Source organism: Caenorhabditis briggsae (assembly GCF_000004555.2).
Source record: "Caenorhabditis briggsae complete genome, chrII, whole genome shotgun sequence".
Taxonomy (NCBI): Eukaryota; Metazoa; Nematoda; class Chromadorea; order Rhabditida; family Rhabditidae; genus Caenorhabditis; species Caenorhabditis briggsae.
In genome coordinates, this window is record NC_013486.2 from 5,202,890 (window position 1) to 5,228,786 (window position 25,897).

At 39.0% G+C, this 25,897-nt stretch overlaps 3 protein-coding genes across 3 annotated transcripts; 1 reads left to right on the top strand and 2 right to left on the bottom strand.

Annotated features, from left to right (window-relative positions):
• Positions 1 to 1,568: 1,568 nt before the first annotated feature.
• Positions 1,569 to 5,106, bottom strand: Cbr-ift-74 (the record flags this gene model as incomplete). The annotated part of the gene is made up of 9 exons (XM_045242055.1): positions 1,569 to 1,745; positions 1,798 to 1,923; positions 1,968 to 2,119; positions 2,168 to 2,413; positions 2,802 to 3,309; positions 3,649 to 3,935; positions 3,986 to 4,091; positions 4,478 to 4,665; positions 4,866 to 5,106. 9 exons carry the CDS (start codon positions 5,104 to 5,106, stop codon positions 1,569 to 1,571), a joined length of 2,031 nt encoding a protein of 676 aa, XP_045094494.1.
• Positions 5,107 to 5,222: 116 nt separating this feature from the next.
• CBG11242 lies at positions 5,223 to 15,063 on the bottom strand (the record flags this gene model as incomplete). Its single annotated transcript, XM_002630454.1, has 22 exons — positions 5,223 to 5,424; positions 5,473 to 5,550; positions 5,602 to 5,679; positions 5,725 to 5,861; positions 5,903 to 6,944; positions 6,993 to 7,153; positions 7,199 to 8,078; positions 8,126 to 8,286; positions 8,329 to 8,624; positions 8,671 to 8,858; positions 8,908 to 9,841; positions 9,891 to 10,078; positions 10,129 to 10,334; positions 10,378 to 11,446; positions 11,669 to 11,708; positions 11,878 to 12,065; positions 12,112 to 12,180; positions 12,226 to 12,300; positions 12,348 to 13,266; positions 13,382 to 13,518; positions 13,574 to 13,868; positions 14,958 to 15,063. The coding sequence occupies 22 exons, from the start codon at positions 15,061 to 15,063 to the stop codon at positions 5,223 to 5,225; spliced, it is 7,449 nt and encodes a 2,482-aa protein (XP_002630500.1).
• Positions 15,064 to 17,913: 2,850 nt separating this feature from the next.
• Positions 17,914 to 22,686, top strand: CBG11241 (the record flags this gene model as incomplete). The annotated part of the gene is made up of 8 exons (XM_045242056.1): positions 17,914 to 17,963; positions 18,180 to 18,283; positions 18,333 to 18,441; positions 18,486 to 18,699; positions 20,858 to 21,006; positions 21,053 to 21,425; positions 21,703 to 21,795; positions 22,429 to 22,686. 8 exons carry the CDS (start codon positions 17,914 to 17,916, stop codon positions 22,684 to 22,686), a joined length of 1,350 nt encoding a protein of 449 aa, XP_045094493.1.
• Between the last annotated feature and the right edge of the window lie 3,211 nt (positions 22,687 to 25,897).

A 25,897-nucleotide genomic window follows, 5' to 3' on the forward strand; every position in this document is an offset into this window, starting at 1 on the left:
GGTATGTTGTTTCGCTACAATTTCAGATTTCAAGCGAGTTATCAGCCGGCCTGGAATCGGCTCTTCGGCAAGTATGCTTTCACCTGTTTCAAGTGCTCTCTCAACTCAGGATGGTAAAAAGGAAGATGTGCTAATACAGATTGAGAAATAAGTGATATTTAGTTTCTTGTAAAAGAAACATCTCAATTTCTTTAACTTACATCGCCATCATCGTAACCGCCGCCACCGATTCCGGAGAGTCGATGACCGCCAGAAGAGATAGATCCACCGCGATTGACAGAATTAGTGCGCATCCTATAAATATTCTGTATTCAAGCTCGCTTCATCGTAGCTCACCAGCTGGGGTTGAAATTTTGTTGAGCAGTTGGCTCGGCGGACGAAACTGACGACATTATTGAGGAAGTTCTGAAACAATATCAAGAGTATAATGAACGAAATTAAAGATAAACGATATGATAATGACGAGGTTTCGAGAAATTTCCATGAGGTTTAGGTCAGCAAAGTTTAGGATTCGAACAGACATGCCCAGCCAACGGCCGAGGTTTCCAACGGTTTTCCGAAAACTCGGCCATGTGCGGAATAGTGCACTTCGAAGAGAGACGCAGACACCAATCGTGACGTGGCGAAGGCACGAGACCCTATTATCAGTGAAACGGACGACGCAGATTGATAAAAACCCGGAATAATCATGGAACCAGGGCATTTTAGCAATTTTTAAAGAAGACCCCGTTGGCTTCTACTAGTAGCGCGTTGGTGGCATACTCAATTGCCGGGCGGTGGTGTCGAACAGACAATGTTCTAGGCAATTCTCTGCGTCTTGCTGTCGAGAACCACACCATTATGAGAGATTATGGGTGAGCGGGAGTCGCAAAGAAATGGGAGTTGCGTTGCGGCCGAACCGCTACGCGCCTGCTTTCAACCCTAACCGACAATTTTACTGGAGGAAAATTGATTTAACAGTATCTTCTTGCTGCTTTTCACTAACGGAAATAATATAAAATCAAAAAGAAGAGACAAGAAAAGGATTAAATATCAAAGTGATAGAATCTATAATTATCTTTCACAGCATTGGATTGGGTCAAAAATTACACAAAATGAGTTTTAAATTCACACCAAAAGATTCAGTACAACGGTTTATTGAAAACTTAAAATCGATGGCAATTCATTTACAACGCATCACTTTCTTTCTTTATCATTTTCACTTTCCAGACACTGCTATTACCGCAACAGTCTCAATGATTGCGATTGTAACGAAAAATTGCGGTATTTTTGAGAAAAAAAACGTCTTCTTCGTTACTTCCTTATAAAAAACGAAACTGAACGACATTTTCCAACTGAAACTCTATTTTTCAACATAAAAAAAAGCGAGAAAATCGATAGAAAATTGAACTGAAATGCGATGAAAAATGGGCGCGAAAATCGGAAGTGTAATTGGTATACGGTTTTCGTTGTGAAGCCTCACCCACATAATGACGGATGCGCCTTTAAAATTACTGTAGTTTTTCAAAAATATCGTATTTTATTGAGATTTAAAAAAAAGAGAAAAAGTAATGAAGAAATCAAGTAAATCAAGTAAATCGTCGTTGTGGATTCGCCAGAAGCAGTTGATTGTATTCTCGCTGAAGACGCATAGCTTCAGCTTTAATGCTCTCGAAGTTCATCTCGCTTCTCCTCAAGTTCAGGTCCAGGCTTTTAGCTGCGACTCGCTTCTCGATAACATCCAATTGCTCGCGAAGAACTTTGAACTGTAATAATTTTATAAAAACAGAAACATTTTCAAAAAAGATTTTTAAATACCTGAGCATATCCAGGAACAGAATAAAGCTCATTTCTTAAACTTGCTACATTAGCCTCCAGTTGGCGTCTCTCATTGGAAAGTGCAGGTTCTTCATTCTCCAACGCCGTTTTCCGTTCTTCGAGTTCCTTAAAATATATTATATGTATGTTATTGTTAAAGCTATACTCACCTGTAATTGATGATCGGAGTCGCCAACCTCCTCTAGAGCCTTCAACGCCTCCTGAACTCGTTTCGTTTCTGTTGTCATATTATCAATCTCTTCATTTATCGCCAACTCCATGTCCTCCGTTGAAATTATCTCTTCTTGAAGACGAACATGCACTAGAACAATAAAATCAAAATGATTGCGTTAATTAAACATTTTCTTACTATCTTTCAACTCTTCAATATTTCCACTGTTCATGTTAAGACCTCGTTCATCTAAATCAGTGATCTGATCACCTAGGTTCACTTTTTTCAAGTTTGCCGAAATTTTTCGCAAATTCAACACAATCGCATCCGCGTACTCTTCATTCTCCTGCTGAGCAAGCTTCAGTTTTTGCGGATAGTCTTCGGGAGTCTCATCAAGCATAGCACTTTTCGAAAGAAGTTGTAGATATTTTGTGTGATGAGCCACTGGAAAATAAATTCAGTCTTTTTTTTGTTGGTATGCAAAAATCGGAGCTGTGGCCACGGGCGAAGGTCCAACAACGACAAATACAGTAACCTAAAAAATTTGTTTCCGTAGAGACCTTTAGCCACGCCCCACAAACTTTCCTTTTTCACAGCGCCGATTTTTTGTACCAGCATAATAAACTGCCGTATTACCTGTACAGCAACATTTAAATTGGAGCTCAATTTTCTCGATTCCTGTGAAAGATATGAAAAAGTTGTCAACTGATAAAATGTTTATCATGGTATCACAAACATTTTATCCGTTGAATCATATTTGACATATCTCATAGGAATTGAGATATTTGTGCTCAAAGTGGACAATATGTTATAGAATTCGATTTCAACTCACTAATCTGGGCTTCACCCTGCGAATCATACTCATGTAACTCTTCTGAAGCCAACGAAATCTGATCCTTCAGTGCTTTGTGCTGTTTTTCGATAACTAACAAATCCGAATTCAACTGCTTCATACTCTCTACGATCTTCTCTTTCCAAGCCTCAGGTGTCAACGCATTCTGCATATCTTCCATTAGTTTTTCCTCTTCTTTTTTGAGAGCGTCCAAAGTGTCTTGAAGAGTAACCGCTCGTTTTTTAAATGGATTACTGCGAATTTTGATTTCATAATTCGAGAGTTTGTCATCCAACTCCTCGTTTCTAGCTTCCATCTTGGCAACTCTCTCCCTTAGAAGCTTGGCTTCGGATTTCAAGTCCTCATACTTTTCCTTCATTTGTGGATCCATTGCATGTGTTACTGCCTCGTTCAGCTTCTTTTGCTCCTCCACTTCTATTTCCAGTCGCTGACATTCTTCTTCCTTGGCAGCACGCTCATTGAAAGCTTCTTCGGTAAGAGCTTTCATCTGAATATTGAATTAGGAGGAGTTACTGTCAACTTTGAGCTCAACTATCTCGGTCTGTATACTACATATCAAAAAAACTGTCAACTGATAAAATGCTTAACAGATTAACAGCAAAATTTTATCAGAGGACACATTTTCGATAACTTTCATAGGAATCGAGATAATTGAGCTCAACACACCGTAAGTGCTCTAGTAGTAAATAGCTCACCACTTTAGATGGCATTTGTGATCAATTATTTCGGTTCCTTCAAATCATATCAAAAACAACAAATTTTTGATATCTTTCTCTGGAATCGAGATAATTGAGATTAAAGGACATGAAATACGGTATATATCTACCTCATCGGCTTGCTCCTTCATTTTGTTTGCTTCCAATTCAATATCTGACATATCTCCATTCAATTGAATCTTCTCCATTATCTTATTCAAATCCAACAGCTTTCCCTGTAGCTCTGCAATCTCCTGTGCTTGAGAAGATGCTCTCGTTTCGTATGCATGCAATTCATTCCGATCTCTTATTCCCCTGTCTCTTTTCTCTTTCATTTTTGATATCTCCACTTTTATTGCATTCTGTTTGGCTCTCAATACGCCGATATAGTAGCTCTTATCAAACACTTGCCGGGCATCTGAAAATTTTCAGGGATTTAGGAATTTCGCTGAATTTTATGAGACCAACTTCCAGTTCCCATTCTCGATGGTGGGGCTCTCAATCCTTGCTGTGTAACCGGTCTCAATCCGGTGGTTGGTGGTCTTGCCATTCCTGTCATAGGACGACCGCCCATCTAAATTGATATCTAGTTACAGCACCAGTCGATAACGCATTTTTCCGTTGATTTTTGACCATTTCCCCTAGTTTTTCAGCTATTGGCAATTTTTTCGCCAATTAAAAGAAACATTTTTCGAAAAAAATCCGTAAAAAAGTAATATGCAAATAGCTGAAAAACTTGGAATTTTCAAAAAATTCTGTAAATGCAAAATTTTCAACCTATCTTTGTTTTACGCTCTCCAAAATTTTCAAAGTGATTGTAAGTCAGACAGCTGACATGTGGTCTACAGACTCCTGAAAATAGCCGGAAAGCAACTGAAAAACAACAGAAAAATACGTTTTCGTATATCTTATTAGTTGGTACTGTAGGTATATAACAGTTTTGGTTTGTTATAAACTCACCGAAGTTGGAGCTCTGGGTGGACCACCAGCACGGGACATTGGCATAGGAGCAGGTGGTCCTCCAGATCTGGATGGAGGTACTGGAATCATTCCACTCCTAGACGGAGGGACTGGAACTGGTGGTCCCCCGTTTCTCATGGACATTCCGGTCATTGGACGGCTCTCCGGTGCCGCAGGAGATGGTGGAACTTGAAAATAATTTATGTTGAAGAACAGGGTTTTCTTCCAGGTATACTAGAAAAACGGGCCTTCGGAATGACTCATATAAAAATTACAGTACTCAACAAGTAATACAATGTCCTGTTTGCAAGTATACCTCTCGTCAATTTTTTCTAGTTCTAACTTCAAAAAAAAATTTAAAAAAGAGGATCAAACTACCTCTCGTTGCCGATGGTGGTCTTGCTCTGGCCGATGGAGCTCTTCCGGTAGAGGTTCGAGGACGAGAAGATGCCGTTGATGGGCGTTCCATTCTTATTTTTCAGACTACCTTCTTTTTGAATACAAATCGCAATGAATATTGTGGTCAACGACGAGGACGACGAAGACGAGAGCGCTTTCGTTACCATGGATACGGAGACACGCATGGGGGGAGAAGCAGAGAGGGCGCATTGGAAGGCGCTTGTTGACATGTTTGAATTGTGAAAACGAAGAATCAAGAGAAAATAGTTCATAGTTGAAAGAAATCGGTCAAAATTGCACAGCAGTGTGATATCATGGGGGGGGGGAAGATGAAAGATGATAGTTATTACAAAGACATATTACAAAGAATATAAGAGATCTGGTTAGCGATTGTCTGTCCGTTCGACTGATCCACTTGGAAGTACCATTCTTTTTTATCAGCTATGCTCTCGAAATTTCCCGATCCAACGGATACAGACAAAAACTGGTAGCCTGCTGTTGTCAAGGGCATTTTAGCAAAGTAAGTAGCTTCTTCATTAACGTCGGGGCTGGAAATGTATACTTCATTGGTGGTTTTTTTTTTTTGCTTAACTCACTTATAACCAACAACAATAACAATCGCTTTTGAGCCAGCTGCTGGAGAATCAATGTTGTTTGCAATCCAATTAAGCCCGCTGAAAATATTATTATTAGTAGTCATCTAGGTTACGTGGAAGTAGTATTACTCTGCAACTGCTGGCATGCTTGTCAAAATAGAGTTGTTGTAAAGATCATCGAGATTTTTCTGCAGATCTGTCAAGCTTCTGAATGAATTAATTTTTTAAAAAATTCTCTTGGATCCGACTTACTTAGCATCACCGAAATTCAATATATTTGTTCCATATTGATCAGTGCTACCGTATGGAACATTGATAGCCTGCGTAACATCGGCAAAGTTGTAGTTTTGAGAGTTGTAGAGATAATTCTTGACGAACGCCGCGGCTAGCTGAAAAGGATTGATTTTAGTGTATTGAGTTTGTAATATACCTGAATTTCGGCGTCATCTTTTTTCATCTCAACAACTACTGCAATTTTTCCTTTGAATGGAGATGCACATAGCGGAACAGGCGAGGTGGAAGATCCAGATGTTACTGTTGATCCACTTGTAGATGTGGAGACACCAGGGGAAGACGTGGATCCTGTGTTAGTTACTGTTGATCCGGATGTACTCGAACTTTCTGTAGATGGTGCCGTTGTTACAGTTGAGCCCATGGTTGAAGTTATTGTACTAGCAGACGATGCAGCCGTTTGAGTTGATGTTGAACCCTGAGAAACAGTTGATCCCTTTGAACTAGAACTTCCTTGACTGGTAGATTGGGTTATGACGGTTGAACCAACAGACGCTGTACTACCAGCGCTTGATGAGGAAGATCCGGCTATTGTACTAGTGCTTCCAGATGAAACTGTTGATCCCATTGAAGTACTGCTCCCAGAGGAGACTGTTGATCCCATTGAAGTACTGCTTCCAGATGAAACGGTTGATCCCATTGTACTGCTGCTTCCAGAGGACACCGTGGATCCCATTGAGCTACTGCTTCCTGATGAAACAGTTGATCCCATGGAACTACTGCTGTCTGCTACTGGCGTTGTTCCAGTAGAACCTGCCTGAGTTGTTCCTTGAGATCCCGGGCACTTTGTGATTGGAGAAGCAGTGTTTGATCCATCATCATAACATACAGAACTTATATCCAACAAGAGACTAGCGATTGTAGCAGCAACAGCATCATCGTTTCCGGCTCCGATTTGAAGAGAATATTTATCTCCTGATGCCAATGGTTTGAAAACGTCGGGAGAGGTAGGGGTTTGAGCTACTGTAATCACAGTGTAACCACTGGCTTTCAAGGCATTGGCGGACTCTGTTGCATTAATAACATCATTTCCTTCCGAGGCCACAAGAAGAACAACTTTGGCGTTTGGCCCTTTTGTGAGTTCTCCAATGTAAGTAAGAGCATCAGCAATGGATGGATCATTACTATCAGACTGGAAAATTCTATACTGATTAATAGTGGTTCCAATCATAGTGGAGTTTCTGCAAAATATTCCATTCAAAATAAAGAAACAGAATTTAGTATCTTACTTAATATAACCATACGGTAGGGAATTAGCGGCAGCATAGGTGACGGGATCAGGATATGGTACGATGGTCAGTTTAGATGGCTGATTTCCATTGACATCGGCACTGAGACCATATGAGCTAGGATCCTTCAACAATGTGTTGCTGATGAAGTTAGTGACTTTCTGAAAACGAGCGAATTAAATTTATATAGAGTAGGGGAGACAAACATCAGATCCAGACGAGTCCTTGATGAATTCAAAGGCAATTGCCATGTCTCCGTTGTACACCCATCTTCCTTGGCAGTCACATGGTCCTACTGAGGGTCTCATAGTAGTTAGCATGGTCGAAGAAGACACCGTTGAGCCCATGCTTGTTGATCCGGATGTACTGGAACCTTGTGTGGATGATGCAGATGTTACAGTTGAGCCCATTGTTGAAGTTACTGTACTAGCAGACGATGCAGGCGGTTGAGTGGAAGTTGAACCTTGGGAAACTGTTGATTTCATTGAACTCGAACTTCCTTGACTGGTAGATTGGGTTGGGACAGTTGAACCAACAGACACTGTACTACCAGAGCTTGATGAAGATGATCCGGCCAATGTACTACTGCTTCCAGAGGAAAAAGTCGATCCCATTGAGCTACTGCTGCTTGCTACTGGCGTTGTTCCAGTAGATCCTGGCTGAGTTGTTCCTTGAGTTCCTGGACATCTTGTAGTTGGAGCCGGAGTACTTGAACCATCATCATAGCATACGAAACTCAAATCCAAAAGAAGATTTGCAATTTGATCAGCAGCAACATCATCGTTTCCGACTCCGATTTGAAGGGTGTATTTATCTCCAGATGCCAATGGTTTAAAAACATCGGCTGAAGCGGTTTGAGCTACTGTAATGACAGTGTAACCACTGGCTTTCAAGGCGTTGGCCGAATCCATTGCATCAGTGACTTTAGAGCCGTTCGAGGCCACAAGAAGAACTACTTTGGCGTTGGCATTCGCAGTATTAAGTGTTTTGATATAGACAAACGCATCATCGATTGACGGTGTAGTAGTATCCGGGGAGGTAAGATTGGAATAAATATCTACAAACTCTCCGATATCACTAGCCTCCCTGAAAATATTCGTATAAAAACAGAATTGTTGTATTTGAAAGTTTACTTGATCGATCCATATGGCAGAGCATTAGCATCAGAGTAATGACTGGGGTCTGGATACGGTACGATGGTCAGTTTAGACGGTTGGTTTCCATTGACATCGGCGCTGAGACCATAGGCATCGGAATTCTTCAACAATACGTTGCTGATAAAGTTAGTGACTTGCTGAAAGTTAAAGTTTATGAAAACTTATGGTGCCTATGGTACCTTTGATCCATCAGTGCCATTAATAAATTCGAATGCGATTGCCATGTCTCCATTGTACACCCATCGTCCCGCGCATTGACATGGTCCTACTGTAGGTTTAGCAGTAGTCAAGCGAGTTGTCGATGTAATCGTTGTAGATACGGAAGCGGTTGATGACATACTGACTGTTGAAGTGATAGGGGCAGAAGTAGATGGAACTGGTGGTGGACAATAGATGGCTGGGTTGGATGTTGCCATTTTCCGACCAATCTGATCAGCAATTTGTTGGGTGTTTCCAGTGAAACTGTATCCGTCTCCTCAAATAATAAAGTTCAAAAATATCTCTGAAAAAATAAGATTTACCTGAAGACAAAGGAGCAAGTTTAGTTGTTGCACCATCTCCAACAGCTACGGTATAGATTGTGAATGTGGCATTTAGTTTACCAGCCAATGTTTGTGAGAGAGGATCAATCATAGATTCATTGTTTCCAACGATAATCAAAGATGCTTTAGGTGTCACACTTTGGAGAGTAGCTACATATAACAGAGTGCTAAAATAAATGATCTTCAATTAATTAATAACATCAATTCGAAGCTCACTCAGAAAGATTACTTGTTTTAGTAACCGGTTTAATAGCTCCGTTGAAGGCAATCACTTCGTTCTTGAAGTCGTTCACACTTCTGGCACTTCCATATCCTGTCACACCATATTTGTCTGTTGATGGGTATGGAATAGCAGTAGCAAGGGTTCGATTTTGATTCGTTAAATTATCCACCGCCAATCCGTAATAGTTAGAATTCAATAAAATGTTTTCGACAAATGCGTTGATGGTTGCCTGTTGCGCAGATGCTGGAAGAAGTTCGAAAATCACTCCAACTGATCCATCAAACACTGTCTGTTGGTTAGGACAGATTTGAGATGTAGTGGAACCACTCGACGTTGGAACAGTTGATGGTACGGTTCCTGTAGAAGATGACACTGGAGATGTAGATTGTGTAGCAGAGGGTGTGGATCCACTGGGGACTGTAGCAGTTGTGTAGGTCGGCGAGCAAGAGCTCTGTTGAGATGGAGAAGAAGTAGATGCTCTTACAGTCGAAGTTTGCGGAGATGGAGATGAAGACGATGGTCCAGGACTTTGAGAAGAAGCAGTTGATCCTCCAGGAGTACTTGGTTGAGTTGAAAGCGATGATGATGCTCCTGGAGTACTTCCAGAAGTCATAGATGGTGTGCTGACTGTACTAAAACTGCTTGATCCCATCGTAGTAGCATACGTTGAGGTACTGTATCCTGGTGACGTGCTTCCTGGTTCAATTGTAGTACAGACGCATGTTGTTGGAGTTGGACCCGATGTGGTGGTGTAACTAACTGTTGAGCTGGATTGGAAGATGGACGTGGAAGCTACAGTTGGATTGGTTACGGTAGTCGTTGGAGCTGACGATGCTGTAGAGGCCTTTGAAGCCGGAGATGACGTTGAAACCTGGGGAACAGTGACAGTGGAGGATGGAGCAACAGTTGTAGTGCATGCGTAGGCATCTGGAACAAATTCTATTGTATTGGTATGCTCATAAACAAGTTTTCTCACATAGAATGTCTCCAATAGCTTTGGCAACAGACTGTTTATCAGCATCTTGGTGAATTTGGAAGTTGTAAGACGGATCAGAAGACAAGGCAACAAAGGAGCCAGCTGACTTGTAGGCGACAGTGATGATTTTGAAGCCGAGAGCTTGAAGATTCTTAGCAGAAGCGACGGCAGCTGGTGCTGATGCATCTCTGCGCATTATGAAGGTTTTTAGAGGGAGCTATATATATAGAAAACTTACGAATTGCCTACTAGAATAACGAATCCAGGTGCTCCAGTTCTCTGGTTTAATGGAATATACTTGAAAGCGTCAGAAATAATGGGTGTTTGTTGAGCCGTTTGTTGGAAGATTTCCATTACACCACCAATTTGACCTGGATTTGATGCGAATCCGTATGCCATCACCTTGGCCAACGCATCATCATTTGGGTATGGAACCAGAGAAAGCTGGAAAGCAAATTAAAAAAAATCCATTGGATTCCATTGTTACCTCCGTTTTTCCAGCAGTGATGTTTCCTAGATCATACGGAGCTCCTTGATAGAAGAACAAGTCATCGGTGATGAAGTTTTGGATTTGAAGATCAATATCTTCTGTCGAAGTTGCGAGTTCAAATGCAACCGCAACATTAGACTGGTAGTAGCATTCTCCAGGAGCCTTTGTTGGAGGCGCAGTGGTTGGAAGTGTGGTTCCAGTGGTTCCAGCTGGAACAGTTGATGAAGTGAGTTGTGCGGAGGTAGATGTGAACTGTGCAGTACTACTGGTTTGTGTCGATATGGATGGTGTAGTCTGACTGCTGAACTGAGGAGAAGTGCTTTGTGATCCCGACGGTGTAGGGACTGATGAAGTGCTGCTGGAACTTCCAGTAGGGTTTGGTGCAATACTTGTGGATGGACCAGAAGTGGATGGTGCAGAAGAACTGCTAAGAGAGCCTGAAGATGTGAGAATTGGTTGGGAGGATGTGGCGGTTGAAGAGGAAATGGTGGAGGGTTGGGAAGACATGCTGGAAGACATGCTAGAAGAACCTCCTGTTGAAGTAGTAGCTGAAGAGTGGCTCGAAGAACTGGTTGAGAGTGTTTGGGTGGAAGTGAATCCAATCGTGGAGGAACTATAAACTTTGGATGTAGGAGAAGATGTAGAGGTTTGGGAAGCTGAAGATTGACTCGATGAACTGGATTGGGTGGAAGTGAATCCGATAGTAGAGGTGCTATAAACTTGGGAAGTAGGGGTTGGGGAAGATGGGGAGGTTGAGGGGGGCTTCTGGGAACTGGAAATATTGCTTGTTGTAGACTTCTGAGTTGTGGGAAGGGTTGCAGAAGTGCTGCTGACTCCTTGCTGTAAAGAAGTAGTACCTTGGGATGTACTAGATGTACCAATTGAGCTCGGTGGTACTGGTTTGGGTGAGCTCGATGGAACAGGAACGGGACTGGAAGATGAAGGGGGCAGGGTAGTTGTGACAGTCGAGATGGTTGGGCCTGGAGTTGATTTCGAAGTGACGACTGTCAGTGTAGAGGAGGTTATGTAGCCAGGAGAAGGAGAAGACGGTAGCAGTATGATGTATCTAAAATTGTTATAGTTATTTTATTGCCTTTGATTTTTATACTTAAAAACGAGCCCAAAACGGGTCCTAGCGGGCCGTGTCATAGTTTTTTAGGATCAATATTTTTTTGACCAACCAAATTAGCTACGATAAAAATTGACGAGTACTACAAAAGGTAACAATTTGGAAATCTCTATCTTGTCTATGGTCAAAGTTACAAGTCATAAAGCTGCCGATCCGAACCGGGCAGGGCCTTGCTTGCTATGTTGGCTTGTTCTGTCTTCTGTAACTTTGTTCATAGACAATACGCGAATTCCCAATTAATGTTATTTTGTAGTGCTTATTGAGCTCTAGCATATCTAATTCAGTTGATAAAAAACATTGATCCTAAAAGAGATTATGACAGAGGCCGCCAGGACCCGTTTTGTTAAAATATGCTGATTTTGACTCACTGAGAATATTTCCAATTTGTCGAGCGACAACAAGTTCATCGGAATCTTGATTAATTATGAATGAAAGTCCTGGATTTGAGGCCAATAAACTGAAATCATCATTTGATTGATAGCCAATCGTGATAACAGTGAATCTACGCGTTTGAAGCAGTTCAGATGATGGCATTGATTTAATTACCGACGACCCACTGAAATTTAAAGTATTGAAATTCAGACTTCGAAGAGAGAACTCACTTTTTACCCATGATAATCACATAGCCAGGGTTGCCATCATATGTAAGATTGGAAATGAAATTAAGGGCTCTGAAAAAGTAATTTTAATTGTTTTGAGGCGAACTGCAAACATACTCATAGATTTCCGGATCTGGGCCAGCGAAAACTGGGAATGAAGAATTGAACAATCCAGATATTCTTTGGGAAGTTCTGAAATTAAATCTTTGAATCTTCTGTCAATATTTCCAGAAACTTACGTCGCTGCTCCGTAGCCCATGATACTACCGATTTCAGTATATGTTGGATATGGTACAAGAGCCAACTCTGTCATATTACTTCCTCTTTTTCCCAGTTGGTATGGATTTCCAGAATAAAATAGAAGGGTGTTGTAAATGAAGCTCTGCATTTTGAGGTCTATCGGTGAGTTGTCATTGGTGAGCTCCACGGCGATAGCGATGTTTGACTGATAGTAGCATTGATTGGGACCGATGGTTGGGGGGACAGTCGTTGTTCCTGGAGTTGTTGGCAATGCTACTGTACTTGTGGACTGAACTGATGGAGTTGTGGTAGTAGTTGTTGGAGTAGTGGTTGTAGCCGTCGATGTAGTTGGCGTGGTTACAGTTGTGGTCGTTGGGGTTGTTGTCGTTGGGGTTGTGGTCGACGGGGTCGTGGTTGATGGAGTCGTTGTTGTTGGGGTTGTAGTTGAAGGACTCGTGGTTGTGGGACTTGTAGTCGTGGGACTCGTAGTCGTTGGAGTCGTTGTTGTCGGGGTCGTTGTTGTCGGGGTTGTGGTTGTTGGGGTCGTAGTCGTTGGGGTCGTGGTCGTTGGGGTCGTGGTCGACGGGACTGGGGACGAGGTTTGGGGCTTTGGGGTTGAGCTGGTACTGCCTGCAGATGTGGGTCTCGATTGCGTGGTACTGGGGACAGGGACGGGGCTTAATGAACTAGATAGGGCCTTCTGAATTGTGGTTTGTGGACCTGTTGTGCTGATGAGTGTAGAAGGTGCTTTGGAGCTCGTTTGAGCCCTAGTGGTGGTTGGGGGATTGGTTTGTGTGGTACCTATAGTTGGAGTTGGAGTTGGGCAGTCTGCAGGAGATGGTGTGCAGGTTGGACACTCATAGGTTGGAGTTGTGCACACTTGACATTCGGAACAAGTTGGGCAAACTTGTGGTGTAGCTGAAAGAAAAGTTTTGTGGGTTAAAATTGTGTTTTTCAGTTAATTTCTACCATTTTCAGAGCGCTGTCAATTGTTGTATATTTTGTTACCTGGTACTGTATATGAGCAACTAACCTGTAGAATTCGAATATGCGTTTTTATCCGAAGTAATAACATTGGCTACATTAGTCGCATTTGGCATGTTTTCAATGGGAACCGCAGCGGAAATAGCACCGTTTCCAGTAGCGATGACAAACCCATTTCCGTCTTTACTGAAACAGATTAAATTTGTTAACTTTGAAATCAATTTTCAAAAATTGAACGAACTCTAATCGAGTGATTTCAACTTTCACATTATTAGAAGTCGGTCCAGTAGCAGCGAGAATTCGGAGGAATGACGAAGAAGAAGATTGATTATTCAATCCAGCATTCAATGAATCTGTTAATGTAGATGTGATGTTATTTACTGCATTTTTGTATTCTGCTCCATTGGGGTTATTGTAAGCGTCGTCCCATTTCATATTATTTACGGTTGTACTGATACCAAAGAGATTTGTATTACAAGCCTGAGCGGTGATAACAGGGCATGTTGGTGTTACTGGAGTAGTGCAAGTGGTTTGAGCTGAAAAATTGGGATGTGATATGTCTCAACTTTGAGCACAAATATCTAATTTTCTGTATAAGATATCGAAAAGTGGTCAACTGAAAAATGTTTATTATGAAATCAAAAATATTTTGTCAATTGATAACTTTTAGATACCTTTTACAGAAATCGAGATAAATTTGCTGAAAGTTAAAAGTTAGAGGTGGCGTTGTATTACCATAAAACCCGTAACTTTCCACTTTGAGCCAATTTATCTCGATTCCTGTCAGAGATTTAAACAAGTGGTAAGCTGGTAAAGTGTTTATCATAATATCACAAAGATGTTATCAGTTGACAGGTTTCTGATATCTTGCGCAAGAACTGAGAAAAAGCGGCGCAAAGTTGAGAGGTAGGATGACGACATGCGAGCTCAACGAAGACAAGAGGCATCATCATAACGTTTCGGATGATTAGAGTCAAAAAACTGTTCTCTTTCAGAATTTTTTCGTTACATCTACTGAAGTGAACTACTGAAGTGAGTACAAATATCATAACGAAAAAACAAGAAAAAATGGTACAAAGCAAAGAACCTGGATTTCATCAGGACGCTTTCTATTTTGTGTACTCCTACTGTAAATTCAGAAACTTTTTGTATCTCGAGATGATTTGAATACCGTAAAACCTGCATTAGAAGGGCCTCTCTAATAGAAGGGCCCCTTTCAAAATATTGTTTGAAATCAAAATTTCCGTACGTTTTCAGTGAGAAGTATTCCGGAAGTTCACAGAAGTTTGTTGAATAACACTGTTTCGCTCAAAACCTTTCTCAAAATTGTGAAATTTATGGATTTTCATGGTTTTTGAACGAGAATTCGCCAACTATTTCGACGAAAATTTTCGTAAAAAAATGAACGGAAAAACAGAAAGGACCCTTCTAATTCAAGGGTACTGTAATAGAGAAGCCAGTCCTTCTAATATAGGTTTTATGATATTACACGTGAAAAGTAGAAAATTGACCCAAAGCGAACAACCTGAGATTTATCTAGAGCTTTTCTGAAATGGGCTTCAAATTCTAAAGCTTTTTGTATCTTGAGATGGTTTGGAGATACAAAAACGTAGAAAAACACCCACCAGTTCCGAAAACAATAGCCAAAACAATGCCGACTATACCGACGATCAATCCGACTATTCCGACGGCGAAGGAAACGATGTGGATCCTGGCAAGGTCTCTGAACATCGTTCACTGCTCCTAGAACCTGAAAGTAGTTTTTGCAAAAAATAATCTTGGGATTACTTTTTTCTGATTCAGAAACAAAAAACTTGAAACTGCCATTTTCAGAAAAGGTCATAACCCGAAAAATGGGAACACCCAAATTATGAAACCCAACATTTCAGATGACACATAACAGAAAATTAGTACACATACTAGAAAAAAAGAAGTGAAAGAAAAGAAAGAAATTTTTGGCGGCGGCAGGAAGAGTAATAGTGGGTATCAGTTTGCCAACGATTTCCATTTTCTGTTCAAAATCACTTATCAGCTTTATACAATCATTTTAAATGTTTGGAGAGATTCGGTGGGGGCACTGTATGTATAAGAACAAAAAGAAAAGAAGTGTGTACTGCTGTTAAACTTTCGAAATTTTCTAATAGAAGCAAAAAATATACTGATAAGTGTAGTAGTACATACTATAGTAAAAATTAGCTCGTAAATTTTTAGTTCGATTGTGTCTTTTTTTTTGTGATCCTGTCCAAATCATATGATGGTTTCAGCACAGGTTTTTTTTATGATTTCTGACATCAGTTAGATGTACTTCATGATCCTGTTGATTCCCGCTAGCTACCAGCTTGCTATTTTAGTCTCCTGGACTTCGACCATGTTATCTGAATTCCCCTGTAAATTTTATGACACATTTCCGACGAGCAAACCACACGCAGTTACACCCAAAAAATTGAAAGAGACGACCAAAAAGAATTGTTTCTGATCTGAAAATTGAGGTATTATCTTGCAACGACAGTGTTGTCAATGATTTGAAAAAGAAATAGCGATCGAAAATCAAAATGTTCAATTCTCAAGCCAATAGAGTAATGATGAAAGTTTCCGCAAGATTCCGAAGACGTCATCCGCTTTCAAGCAGTTGATAACGTGTACTGTCCCGAGCAGTGCGATCCACCAAACAAGCGACAACTACAGTACCAGTCATTTAGATTTACAAAAATATTTTTTTCAGTTGATCTTCGGCCATTTTAATCATTTTCATGAGTCTGGAGCTCGGCTGACAAGTTTCGGAGCATTTTGAGAATTTTTTACGTCTTCAGTACAAAAACAGGTATCCTTCAGAAATCGGTTAAACTTGACAGCCGATTTCCAGACTCCTAAGTACATGGTCAAATTCAACTGAAATTTCCAAGGTCATAAGCCAATTTTCTTTCAGGACACATTAAAACAAAAAAATCGCATACTTATTAGCCACCCTGTGTAGTATAAACAAAGATTGTGAAAATTCTCTACCGGACAATGTATTAGTCGGGTCTAATTTCAATGCGACCAAAATTCGATGGTGCGCGGAGCTTAGATCTGGTAGCGAACTCTTTCCACCGTCGCATATTCGGTTTCAACGCGCATTGAACTTACAGTACTGGCCATAAAGAATGCGACAACTTGTTTTTTGACGATAACTTTTTGAAAACTCAACTTTTCAACTCGAATTTTTTACTGTAGACACATTGGAAAGTTACGAAAACTTGCGTACTTGGAAATTGCATCATCTTGCAAACAAAATTTTTTTTCAATTGTTTTCATTTTTTTTTTCATTTTGCATATTTTTCATGATTTTTGGTTTTTTTAAATAAAGTTGAAAGACAACTAATTGGAATTAGTTTTAGTTATTGTTTTATTGTTTTTCAGATATGGTTAGACCATTCGGGAAAAAATCCTTCTCTGTGGACGAGCGAAAAAGCATTGTGCGTGGTCATGAACTCGGCGCGCATCCGAAGATACTTGCAACTCAGTTTAGTTGTTCTTCCAGCCAAATTTACCGTATTCTGAAGAAAAATCGAGATGATGTGAGGTTTCAATCAGCTTTCTCAACTAAATTTAACAATTTAGAATGGCGTTGTTCATCGCCAATCTCCAGGAAGACCCCGAACCACTTCCAGAAATATGGATCGGAACATTTTGCGCGCATGCCGAGAAGATCCTAGACGCACATCTACGGGTATTCAACTTTCTGTGACGTCTCCAAATGAACCGGTACCATCGAGAAGAACTATTAGAAGACGTTTGCAAGTTGCTGGACTGCACGGACGAAGACCAGTCAAAAAACCACTCGTCAGTTTGAAAAACCGAAAAGCTCGCGTTGAATGGGCTAAACAGCACTTGTCCTGGGGCCCCCGTGAGTGGGCAAATCACATCTGGAGCGATGAATCGAAGTTCAATATGTTCGTGAATTTTCGAAAAAAATTAATTTTCAAAAAAATTGTAGCAGAATATTAAAACCAACTTAGCCTAAAAGTTTTTGATAGTGCTGAAAAAATCTTACCAAAAATTCGGATTGAAAAGTTGAGTTTTCAAAAAGTTATCTTCAAAAAACAAGTTGTCGCATTCTTTATGGCCAGTACTGTAGATTAGAGTATTAATTTTTTCAGTATAAATTTCTTAAAAGCAAGCGAAAAAATTTCGGTCTTACAAATGTTAAGTCAAGGATTTCGAAATGTACCGTAACATCTGTAATAGAAGTCCTGTTATTTTACAATTATCTCAATTTCTATGCAAGATGTGAAAACTTTGTAAACTGACAAAAAACTTCTGAAATTATGATAAGCAATTTATCAGTTGACAACTTGTTGATATCTTCGACAGGAATCGTGATGACTGACTATGAGATTGAAGTTGACTGTAATACGGTAACTCGGATTCAGGAATTTATTCAACTACATAATTTTTGAGGAACTTCAAAAAAAACTTTGAAATCCAGTTTTTCACCCCCGGATCCAGATAATATTGTGACCTTTAAAATTGAACCCAAAGTTCTGAAAAGTCCATGATTGCGCCAATCATCAACTCTTCGAGAGAATACGTGAGACAACCATGAAGAGTGAAACACGACGTCAAACAATTCCGACGACTACACAGATTATGTAAATCAATGTCAAAGAGTCAAAAGATCCCATAAAATGATGGGAAGTTTGATTCACATTTGTTATTTTTTTTAATTTTGAAATTGGAACATGACTGAAAAATCCGAAGGTGGCAGATGGACGTTCGGGAATCGGACTCGATTCGTTGTGCTTTTTCTAGGGTACTGTTTCTTTTTTATTTTTTAAAAATAACAATTTATAGTATTGAGTTTTCAGAATATGCTCTATCATCTGTAATCATGGTGCCTATACGACAATTAGTTTCACAGTAATTTGTATGAAGGATGTGATAGAAGAGCATGTTGCCAGGAATCAAACTCGTAATATATACTTTTTAATTCTTCAATTAAAAAAAAAAAAACATTTCAGATTGGCTCCAAAACTCTGCCGACGTCTCTTTCGTATTTTCCGCTGGTGCAATTGGCGCTATAATTGGACTTGTACCATCGGTTCCATTGACAACGAGATTTGGAATACGGTATCCATATAATTGAACATATTTTTTTGATTTTTTTGCTTCAGAAACGTTCTTACATTCTACAGTTTCTCATCTTCAATTGCGACTTTGCTAGTTCCACTTGCAGTTTCGATCGGGTATTATCCTGTAGTAGTTGCTAGATTGATTCAAGGTTTTGGTGCATCTATTTTGTTCTCTTCGATTGGGAGCATTTCTGAAGGATGGTCTCCGATTGCAGAAATCAGTACTTATATTGCATTCTTATCAGCTGGATTTCAGGTATGGACTTTTGACATGTCGTAAAAACTGTCGTGCCAAAATTTTAATTATAATAATATTCAACAATATATAATTTGATATTATCAATAACATTTTATCAGCTGATTACTTTTTGATATCATTGCACAGGAACTGAGATACAGTACCGGTCAATAAAACCTACAAAAAATGTAATTTTTCAGTTGATTTTTTGGCCGTTTTCAGGAATCTGGAGCTCGACTGTTGAGTTTCTAAACACCTTGAAAATTTTGAAGTGTGTAAAACAAAACTATTAGGTTGTTTGGAAAGTTACCGTCATTTTTGATCTACTGTTTTCAAACTTGGTTTTTAACGACGGGCAAAAGTGAGGAGGCTGTCGTTTTATCAGTATATTAACGGGTCTAATAGTGTCTAGACCCAAACGAAGATTATTCTCTTCTTTTCTTGTAGTGGGATATGCTTAACGTTTTCGCCTCTAACAATTTCCATTGTTGGACGACCATTTTATTTTTGTTTCCATCTGACCGGAAAATTGCTGGGATCGATCTCGGATTAGTGGATGTTTTCAGCGAAGATGCACCCTTTCGAACTATCATCACAACCCGGCTTTATCAATTTGAAAAAGGAGAATTCTCGTTTGACGAAAATCCCCCTCAAAAAGTCAAACAGGCTTAGATTTGGACCCATTAAGAAACGGGATCTAAAGGGACCCGTCTCAAACTGTGCGGGAGATATTAAGTACATCAGTGGCAAGCTTTTCGTCAAAAAGCCATGAATTGAAAACCCTCGGTAAAGTCAAAAAAAGTGGAAAGATATGGATCACACCTTTTGGCTCAACACAACTTTGTTTCACGAGTGAGCATCTGTTTGAATCTTCTCATCCTGCCTTGCATACATGAATGTTAGAACCAAACCATTACTAGTTGTGATAAATGGGTAATGTATGATTACAATAAGCGACATGGCAAATGGGTTGACAGTGGAACTCAACCACCAGACGTCCCGAAACGTGAAATTCATGTCAAAAATGGGATATTGTCGGTAATATGGTCTACCAAGGGTGGAGTATTGGCAGCTGCCAGATAATTGTGTCATTTTTAAGACCGATACCTATTCTTGTCAGGTGACATAACTCCGACTCCATGTGTATCTCCATTGGAGAGAAAAACAAAGAGTTGCTTACTTTCAGACTATCACCTATGCAGCCATTTCTAACGTCATCTTGATGGATAAAAAGGCCACCTCAAAACAAAATATAAAAAGAGGTTGGCTTGGATTTTGATTCGCTTTCACCGGAGTTCTGGAAGGAAGGCATCCAAAATTTAGTGAGGCGTTGTCAGATAGTCATTAATAACAGTGATCATTACCTTCAATTTATACGACATCGTTTTTACCTGTTTTACTTTGAATGTATATGACGCTAAAAATGACGGAACTTCCCAAACAACCTAATAGATTGAAAAATTTGCATTCACAGAATTTTTTAAAATTTCTAGTTTTTCAGTTATTCGCCAATTACTGAAAGACACCCCTTTTGTCCCATTTTTGGACTCAAAATTTGAGAATTTAGAAATTTAGAATTTTCGGTGTTTTTTTTTAATTTTCGAATGTAAGGAATTTCGGAGAAATTCGAAATTTTTGGATTTTTGAAGTTTTCGAATGTTTAGGAATTTGGAAAATTTCGAATTTTTGGAGATTTTGAAAATTTCGAATTTTCGGGTTTTTTAAAGTTTTCCAATGTTTGGGATTCTGGGAAAACTCGATTTTTTGCGATTTTTGTAATGTTCAAAGTTTTGGTATTTTTGAAATTTTGAAAAGTTTGAGATTTTTGAAAATTGAAAAAATTTCGGATTTTCGAAAGATTCGAATTTTCGGGATTTTCGGAAGTTCAGAACGGACTTTTGAAAATGGTTAAAATTAACTGAAAAATACGTTTTTGTTTATCCCAATGGCCGGTACTATTAAAACCTGTAATAGAAGGGCCCCCATACCGTCAAATTTGAGCTTAATTATCTCAACTCGTGTGTAGTATACCAAAAATGTGTCTACTGATAAAATGTTTCTAAAATTATGATAAACAATTTATCAGTTGACAACTTCTTTATATCTTTGAAAGAAACCTAGACAAATTTGCTCAAAGTTAAAAGTTAAAGGTGTCCAAAATAAAAATTGTTTCCAGTTGAGTAATATTATCACGATGCCATTATCTGGAGTTTTATGTGAATCTGAATTGGGCTGGAGATCCATCTATTACATTTTCGGAGGAGTTGCATGCGCCGTCACTGCTGGATTCTATGCATTCTTCAGGGATACGGCTCAATCTCATAGGTATTTTTTTAATCTGCTGTAATGTTCCAATGCATATAATTTTTAGAAATGTAAGCACAAAGGAGCTGCAAAAAATTGCTGCTGGGAAATCAGAAACATCTGGAAGACGAGAAGTTCCCTACATTGCAGTATGCAAAAACAAAGTGGTCCTAGCTATCTGGTCATCTGCTCTTGGAGGAAATATGTCTCTAATGACACTGATGATTTATGGACCAACGTATCTAAATAAAGTCTTGGGACTGGATGTAAAGGATACTGGATTTGCAAATGCGATTCCGTATATTCTGGCAACTGCCGTTAAATTCACAGCCGGTCCGTTGTCGGATAAACTGACAAATGTGCCTGATACGTGGAAAATGATATTCTTCGCAGCAGTTGCTCAACTAGGAATGGCATGTGGATTCTTTGTGATGGCGTTGGTAGGTCGAATCATTTAGATACCGTATTCTCTCAAACAGAAGCAAAGAAGGTCTAGAATCGCTAGATTTCACGAAACCTTTTGCATGCGCATTGAGCTCAATTATCTCAATTCCTGTGACAGATATCAGGAATCTGTCAACTGATAAAATATTGATAATATTATGACAAACATTTTATCAGTTGACTACTTTTTGATATATCTTTTAGGAACCGAGACAATTGAGCTCAAAATGGTGGGCTTCTATTACAGAAAATACGATAATTGGATAATTCCAGACCCGAACAAAACTAATCGCACAAATCGCTTATACCGCGGCGATTGTTCTAGCTGGTGTCAATATGATCGGAGTAGTCAAATGTGCTCAAATGGTGGGTTTCAGTATTCTGATCTCTTTCCCTGTATTCGCTTTTTCACGTGTCAGTATGCACTTTTACTACAACTTTCCGAGAAGATACCATTCCGGATTATGATTTACACAAGACCAAACAATACATATGTACATTAAAAAATCAAAATTTTATAGTCAACAAACTGATTCCTAAAATTGGGTGGAAACCCGTGGCAGATAAGAAATTTGTCTGTTTTGACCTATTACAGGGGAACGCCCTGTTTTAATGAGTTAATGACAACATTCATTTACTCTTTAGACTTGAATCAGCAGTTGCTGGAATTGATAATGTAGACATTTTTCACTTTCAATAATCGAAGTATAGGAAATTGGGAAGAAAGAAAACTACCGAAAAAAACAGAAATGAAGGGAACCCAACCCTGTCAAGTTTGAGTTTAATTATATAGGTTCCATTAAGAGATATCAAAAAGTGGTCAACTGATAATAATTTTTTCATAATATCAAAAATGTTTTATCAGTTGACCGTTTTTTTTACATCTTTGACAGGAAATGAGAAAAATTGGCTCAAAGTTGATGATTTTTGGGGGGGGGGGCGGGTAGATCAGGGTACATTTCTATTAGAGGAAATACGGTATATAAAGTCTTTTTTCAGGTATCTCGACAGTACATTCACTTTGTAATGGCAGTAAATTCACTAATTTCCTGGGTAGCAATATTTATTCTTCCAATCATTATTGGATATCTTTGTCCAAATCACACACCGGAAGAATGGTCAGTATTTTATATTGCTGGTGGAATATGGGTCATTGTTATGAACATCCCGTTCCCGTTTTTGGCAACGACGGAAGCCGCAGATTTTACGAAACCAGGGTTTGGAGAGAAGCGAGTTGGAGATGTGGAGAATTATTGAATGTTTGTGAAAATTATATTGTCATGTGATTCTCTTTGGTGCCATGGTTTTGTAAAACAAAGACTGAATAAATTTTTCTGATGATGATTATTATTATCGTTTTTGTTTTAAAACAAACTTTGAAAAGTTCAGCTTACAATTAGAGAAGCTGACTAGATAGCTTTGTCAATTTGAAGGTCCACCATACCGTAATAAGTCTAATATAAGGGCGACCCCCTTATCAAGTTCGAGCTTAATTATCTCAATTCCCAGGCAAATTATTGAAAATGTGTCAACTTACAAAAAATTTCCGGTCTTGTAAAAAAATTCATCAGTTGACAGTTTTTGATATTTTTTACATGGTCAGAGATAAATTGGCGCAAAGTTAAAATTTAAGGGGCCCTTCTACTAAAAGTTAAGTAAGGGAGAAATCAAAATGTCGGATCGATTTGTCCAATAATAAATTGCTCCAATATGGATAGTGCGAGAAAAGTTTTGGCCCTATGAATGAAATTCTATTTTGTGGGCATCAGATGAGCAAAACCACCGTAAGTGCTCTAGGAGCCCACCCTATACGTGCACCTTGAGCTCAATTATCTCAGTTCTCATGAGAGATATCAAAAAGTGATCAATTGATAAAATGCTAATTGTAATATCACCAATATTTTAATAGTTGACAGATTTCTGATTTCGCTTATAGGAACCGAGATAATTGAGCTCAAAGTGCATGTCTGGAGTGGGTGTTGGAATCAGATGAGCAGCTATCTGTGGAAATGAGCAATTTTACAATTTAACAAAACATTCTCCTCGTATATTTTTGCAACAAAATTTTATTCAAAAAAATTTCTTTTCCATGGTTGTTGAACCAATAGCTTAATCAAATATGTCTTCTCTCCACAGGTACACAAAATGGTTTCATCTTTTGCGAAATCGAGGAATCAACATTTCCAGACCACCACTAAAACGAATGCAATCACAGTTCTCGCATAAGTTCGAAAAAGAGAGAAAAACCAACGTTTTCGATAGCATTTCGTTGAAATGCCCTCTCAGTCCTGAAATTTTATGCAAATCCTCCAAAGTCATCGTGATGTCAGGTATCATCAAAAACTACGACCAAAAGGGCGGTGCAAGTTTTTTGTTGGGTCTGAAAATTCATTCTCGCTGGTTTTGTTCGATGTGAATATGTCGATGGAGAAAATTGAGGAGCTGCAGGACCACAAAAACATCACTTTCGCCAACAAGACACGATATATTGTCTTGATTATTGGGTTGGTTTTTTGTTCTTTTTGGATAACGCATCTACCATAAAACCTGTAATAGAAGGGCCCCTTACTTTTGAGCAAATTTATATCTGTTCCTGTCAAAGCTGTCAACTGATAATTTGTTTATTATAATATCAAAAAACTTTTATCAGTGGACACATTTCTGATATCTTCCTTATATATATAACACTAGACGTGTCTGTCCTGATGAAAGTCTGTGGACTTTTGAAAAACTAGACTAATAAATATAGATTTACGAGCAACGAACCAGTAAAAACCTAGATTGAATTGCTGATGAAAAAATCAGCTTGCTGATGAAAAAATAAATAATTTCGAAAAGTAATCATCTGAAAAATAAGTTTTTGTATAATTTATTGACCGGCACTGGGCTTTCACATCGTTTCAAGCCAACAGGTCAAAAAACGCGCCCCAAATGACTTTTAGGCCAGAAGAATATTAATAATTTCCGTTAACGTGGATCTGACCTAATTAGTTTCAGTCAACGAGTTGCGACGCGTGATTTTTTCGTCCAAAGTTTAAAAGTTTGATTTTTTTTAAAGTCTCAGCCACATAATTTAGCAGGGGCTTGAACCCAAGTGGGCTTTTTGAAGAATTAAATGATATTGTAATGTTTGGAAAAAACATGTAAAAAGGGTTTTTAAAAAAATCGACTTTTTTTGTTGAAATATGTAGAAAATTATGAAAAAATAAAGTTTCGAAAAGTGTACTGATTAGCCAGACTAGAAAGTCTGTTGATCCCTTTCGCCACGTAGAGGCTCAGTACATGAAAGGGAAACAAGGTTTATTTTCCAATGGGATCACCTTCTAAAACCCATAGGAGGCGGGTGGAGGGGCCCCCCACCTCCAAACAAAAAAAAACAAGAAGTCACCCGAAAAACCCCTCTTTTCGGAGACCATTGTCGGTTAATTTTCAAAAGCTCCTTCTCCCTGATAAGAAGCCACATTGCATACCGCCTTTCATTGTTGTCTCAATTTTTTTAATCTTTGATTAAATCTTTTGCTACTGGGGGACGTTCAGTAATGAAACACCTAGCCATGAACCCCGAAACATGGCGACCCTTAGGGCCTTTTAGTACTTTTTCACATCGGATCAATCGACAGAAAAAAGCAAAAGAAACAACAATAAGCAGCGTAATGCAAAGAGCTTCTTACCAGTGAGAAAGTGCCTGTGAAAGTTATCCAACAATAAAGATTCAAGGAGTTTTGATTTGCCAGAGAACTGATTTTTTTTCCAATACGCGGAATTTTTTCAACTTGGACAGAAAGAGGGGGCGTGACCTAATTTTGATTGATCTAATAATTTATTGCGTTACGTGAATAAAAAAAATTTTTTGAAAAGCTTGAAAAAAATAAATATAAATTGACGTGACCTTTGAAGAACAGTGAAGTAAATAGGTTGAATCGCGCCGAAGACCCAAGCGCCGGAGGTGCGGCAAACAGGCTCGTCTTACATAGAAATTGAGATATTTAAGCTCAAAAATGACAATGGGGGGCCTTCTATTAGAGGTTTTTAAAGTTTAAAAAAAGTAGTAAATTGATTTCAGATTATTCTGCATATGCTTCACAAATGGAAACTATAATGTCATCAACTTTTCGGTAATTTGTATGCAAGATGTGATAGAATCTCAATCGGTGGCTAATCAAACACGTAATTTTGTCAAACAGCTCTCAGAAAATCGTTCTCTCTGAAATTTCCAGATTGGTTAGAAAACACAGCTGACGTTTTTTTCATATTTTCCGCCGGGGCAGTTGGTGCCATAATCGGCCTAGGCCCATCTGTCCCGCTTACTACAAAATATGGTGTTAGGTGAGAAAAGTTGAAATGCCGTGTTTTTCGTTGTTAGAAACTTAAAATATCAGCCCCGATTGCCCCTAAACGGACTACAAACGGGTCAAAAACGACTCAAAAACTAAAAGACCAATAACTTTTTAAAAAATATTTATTTTTG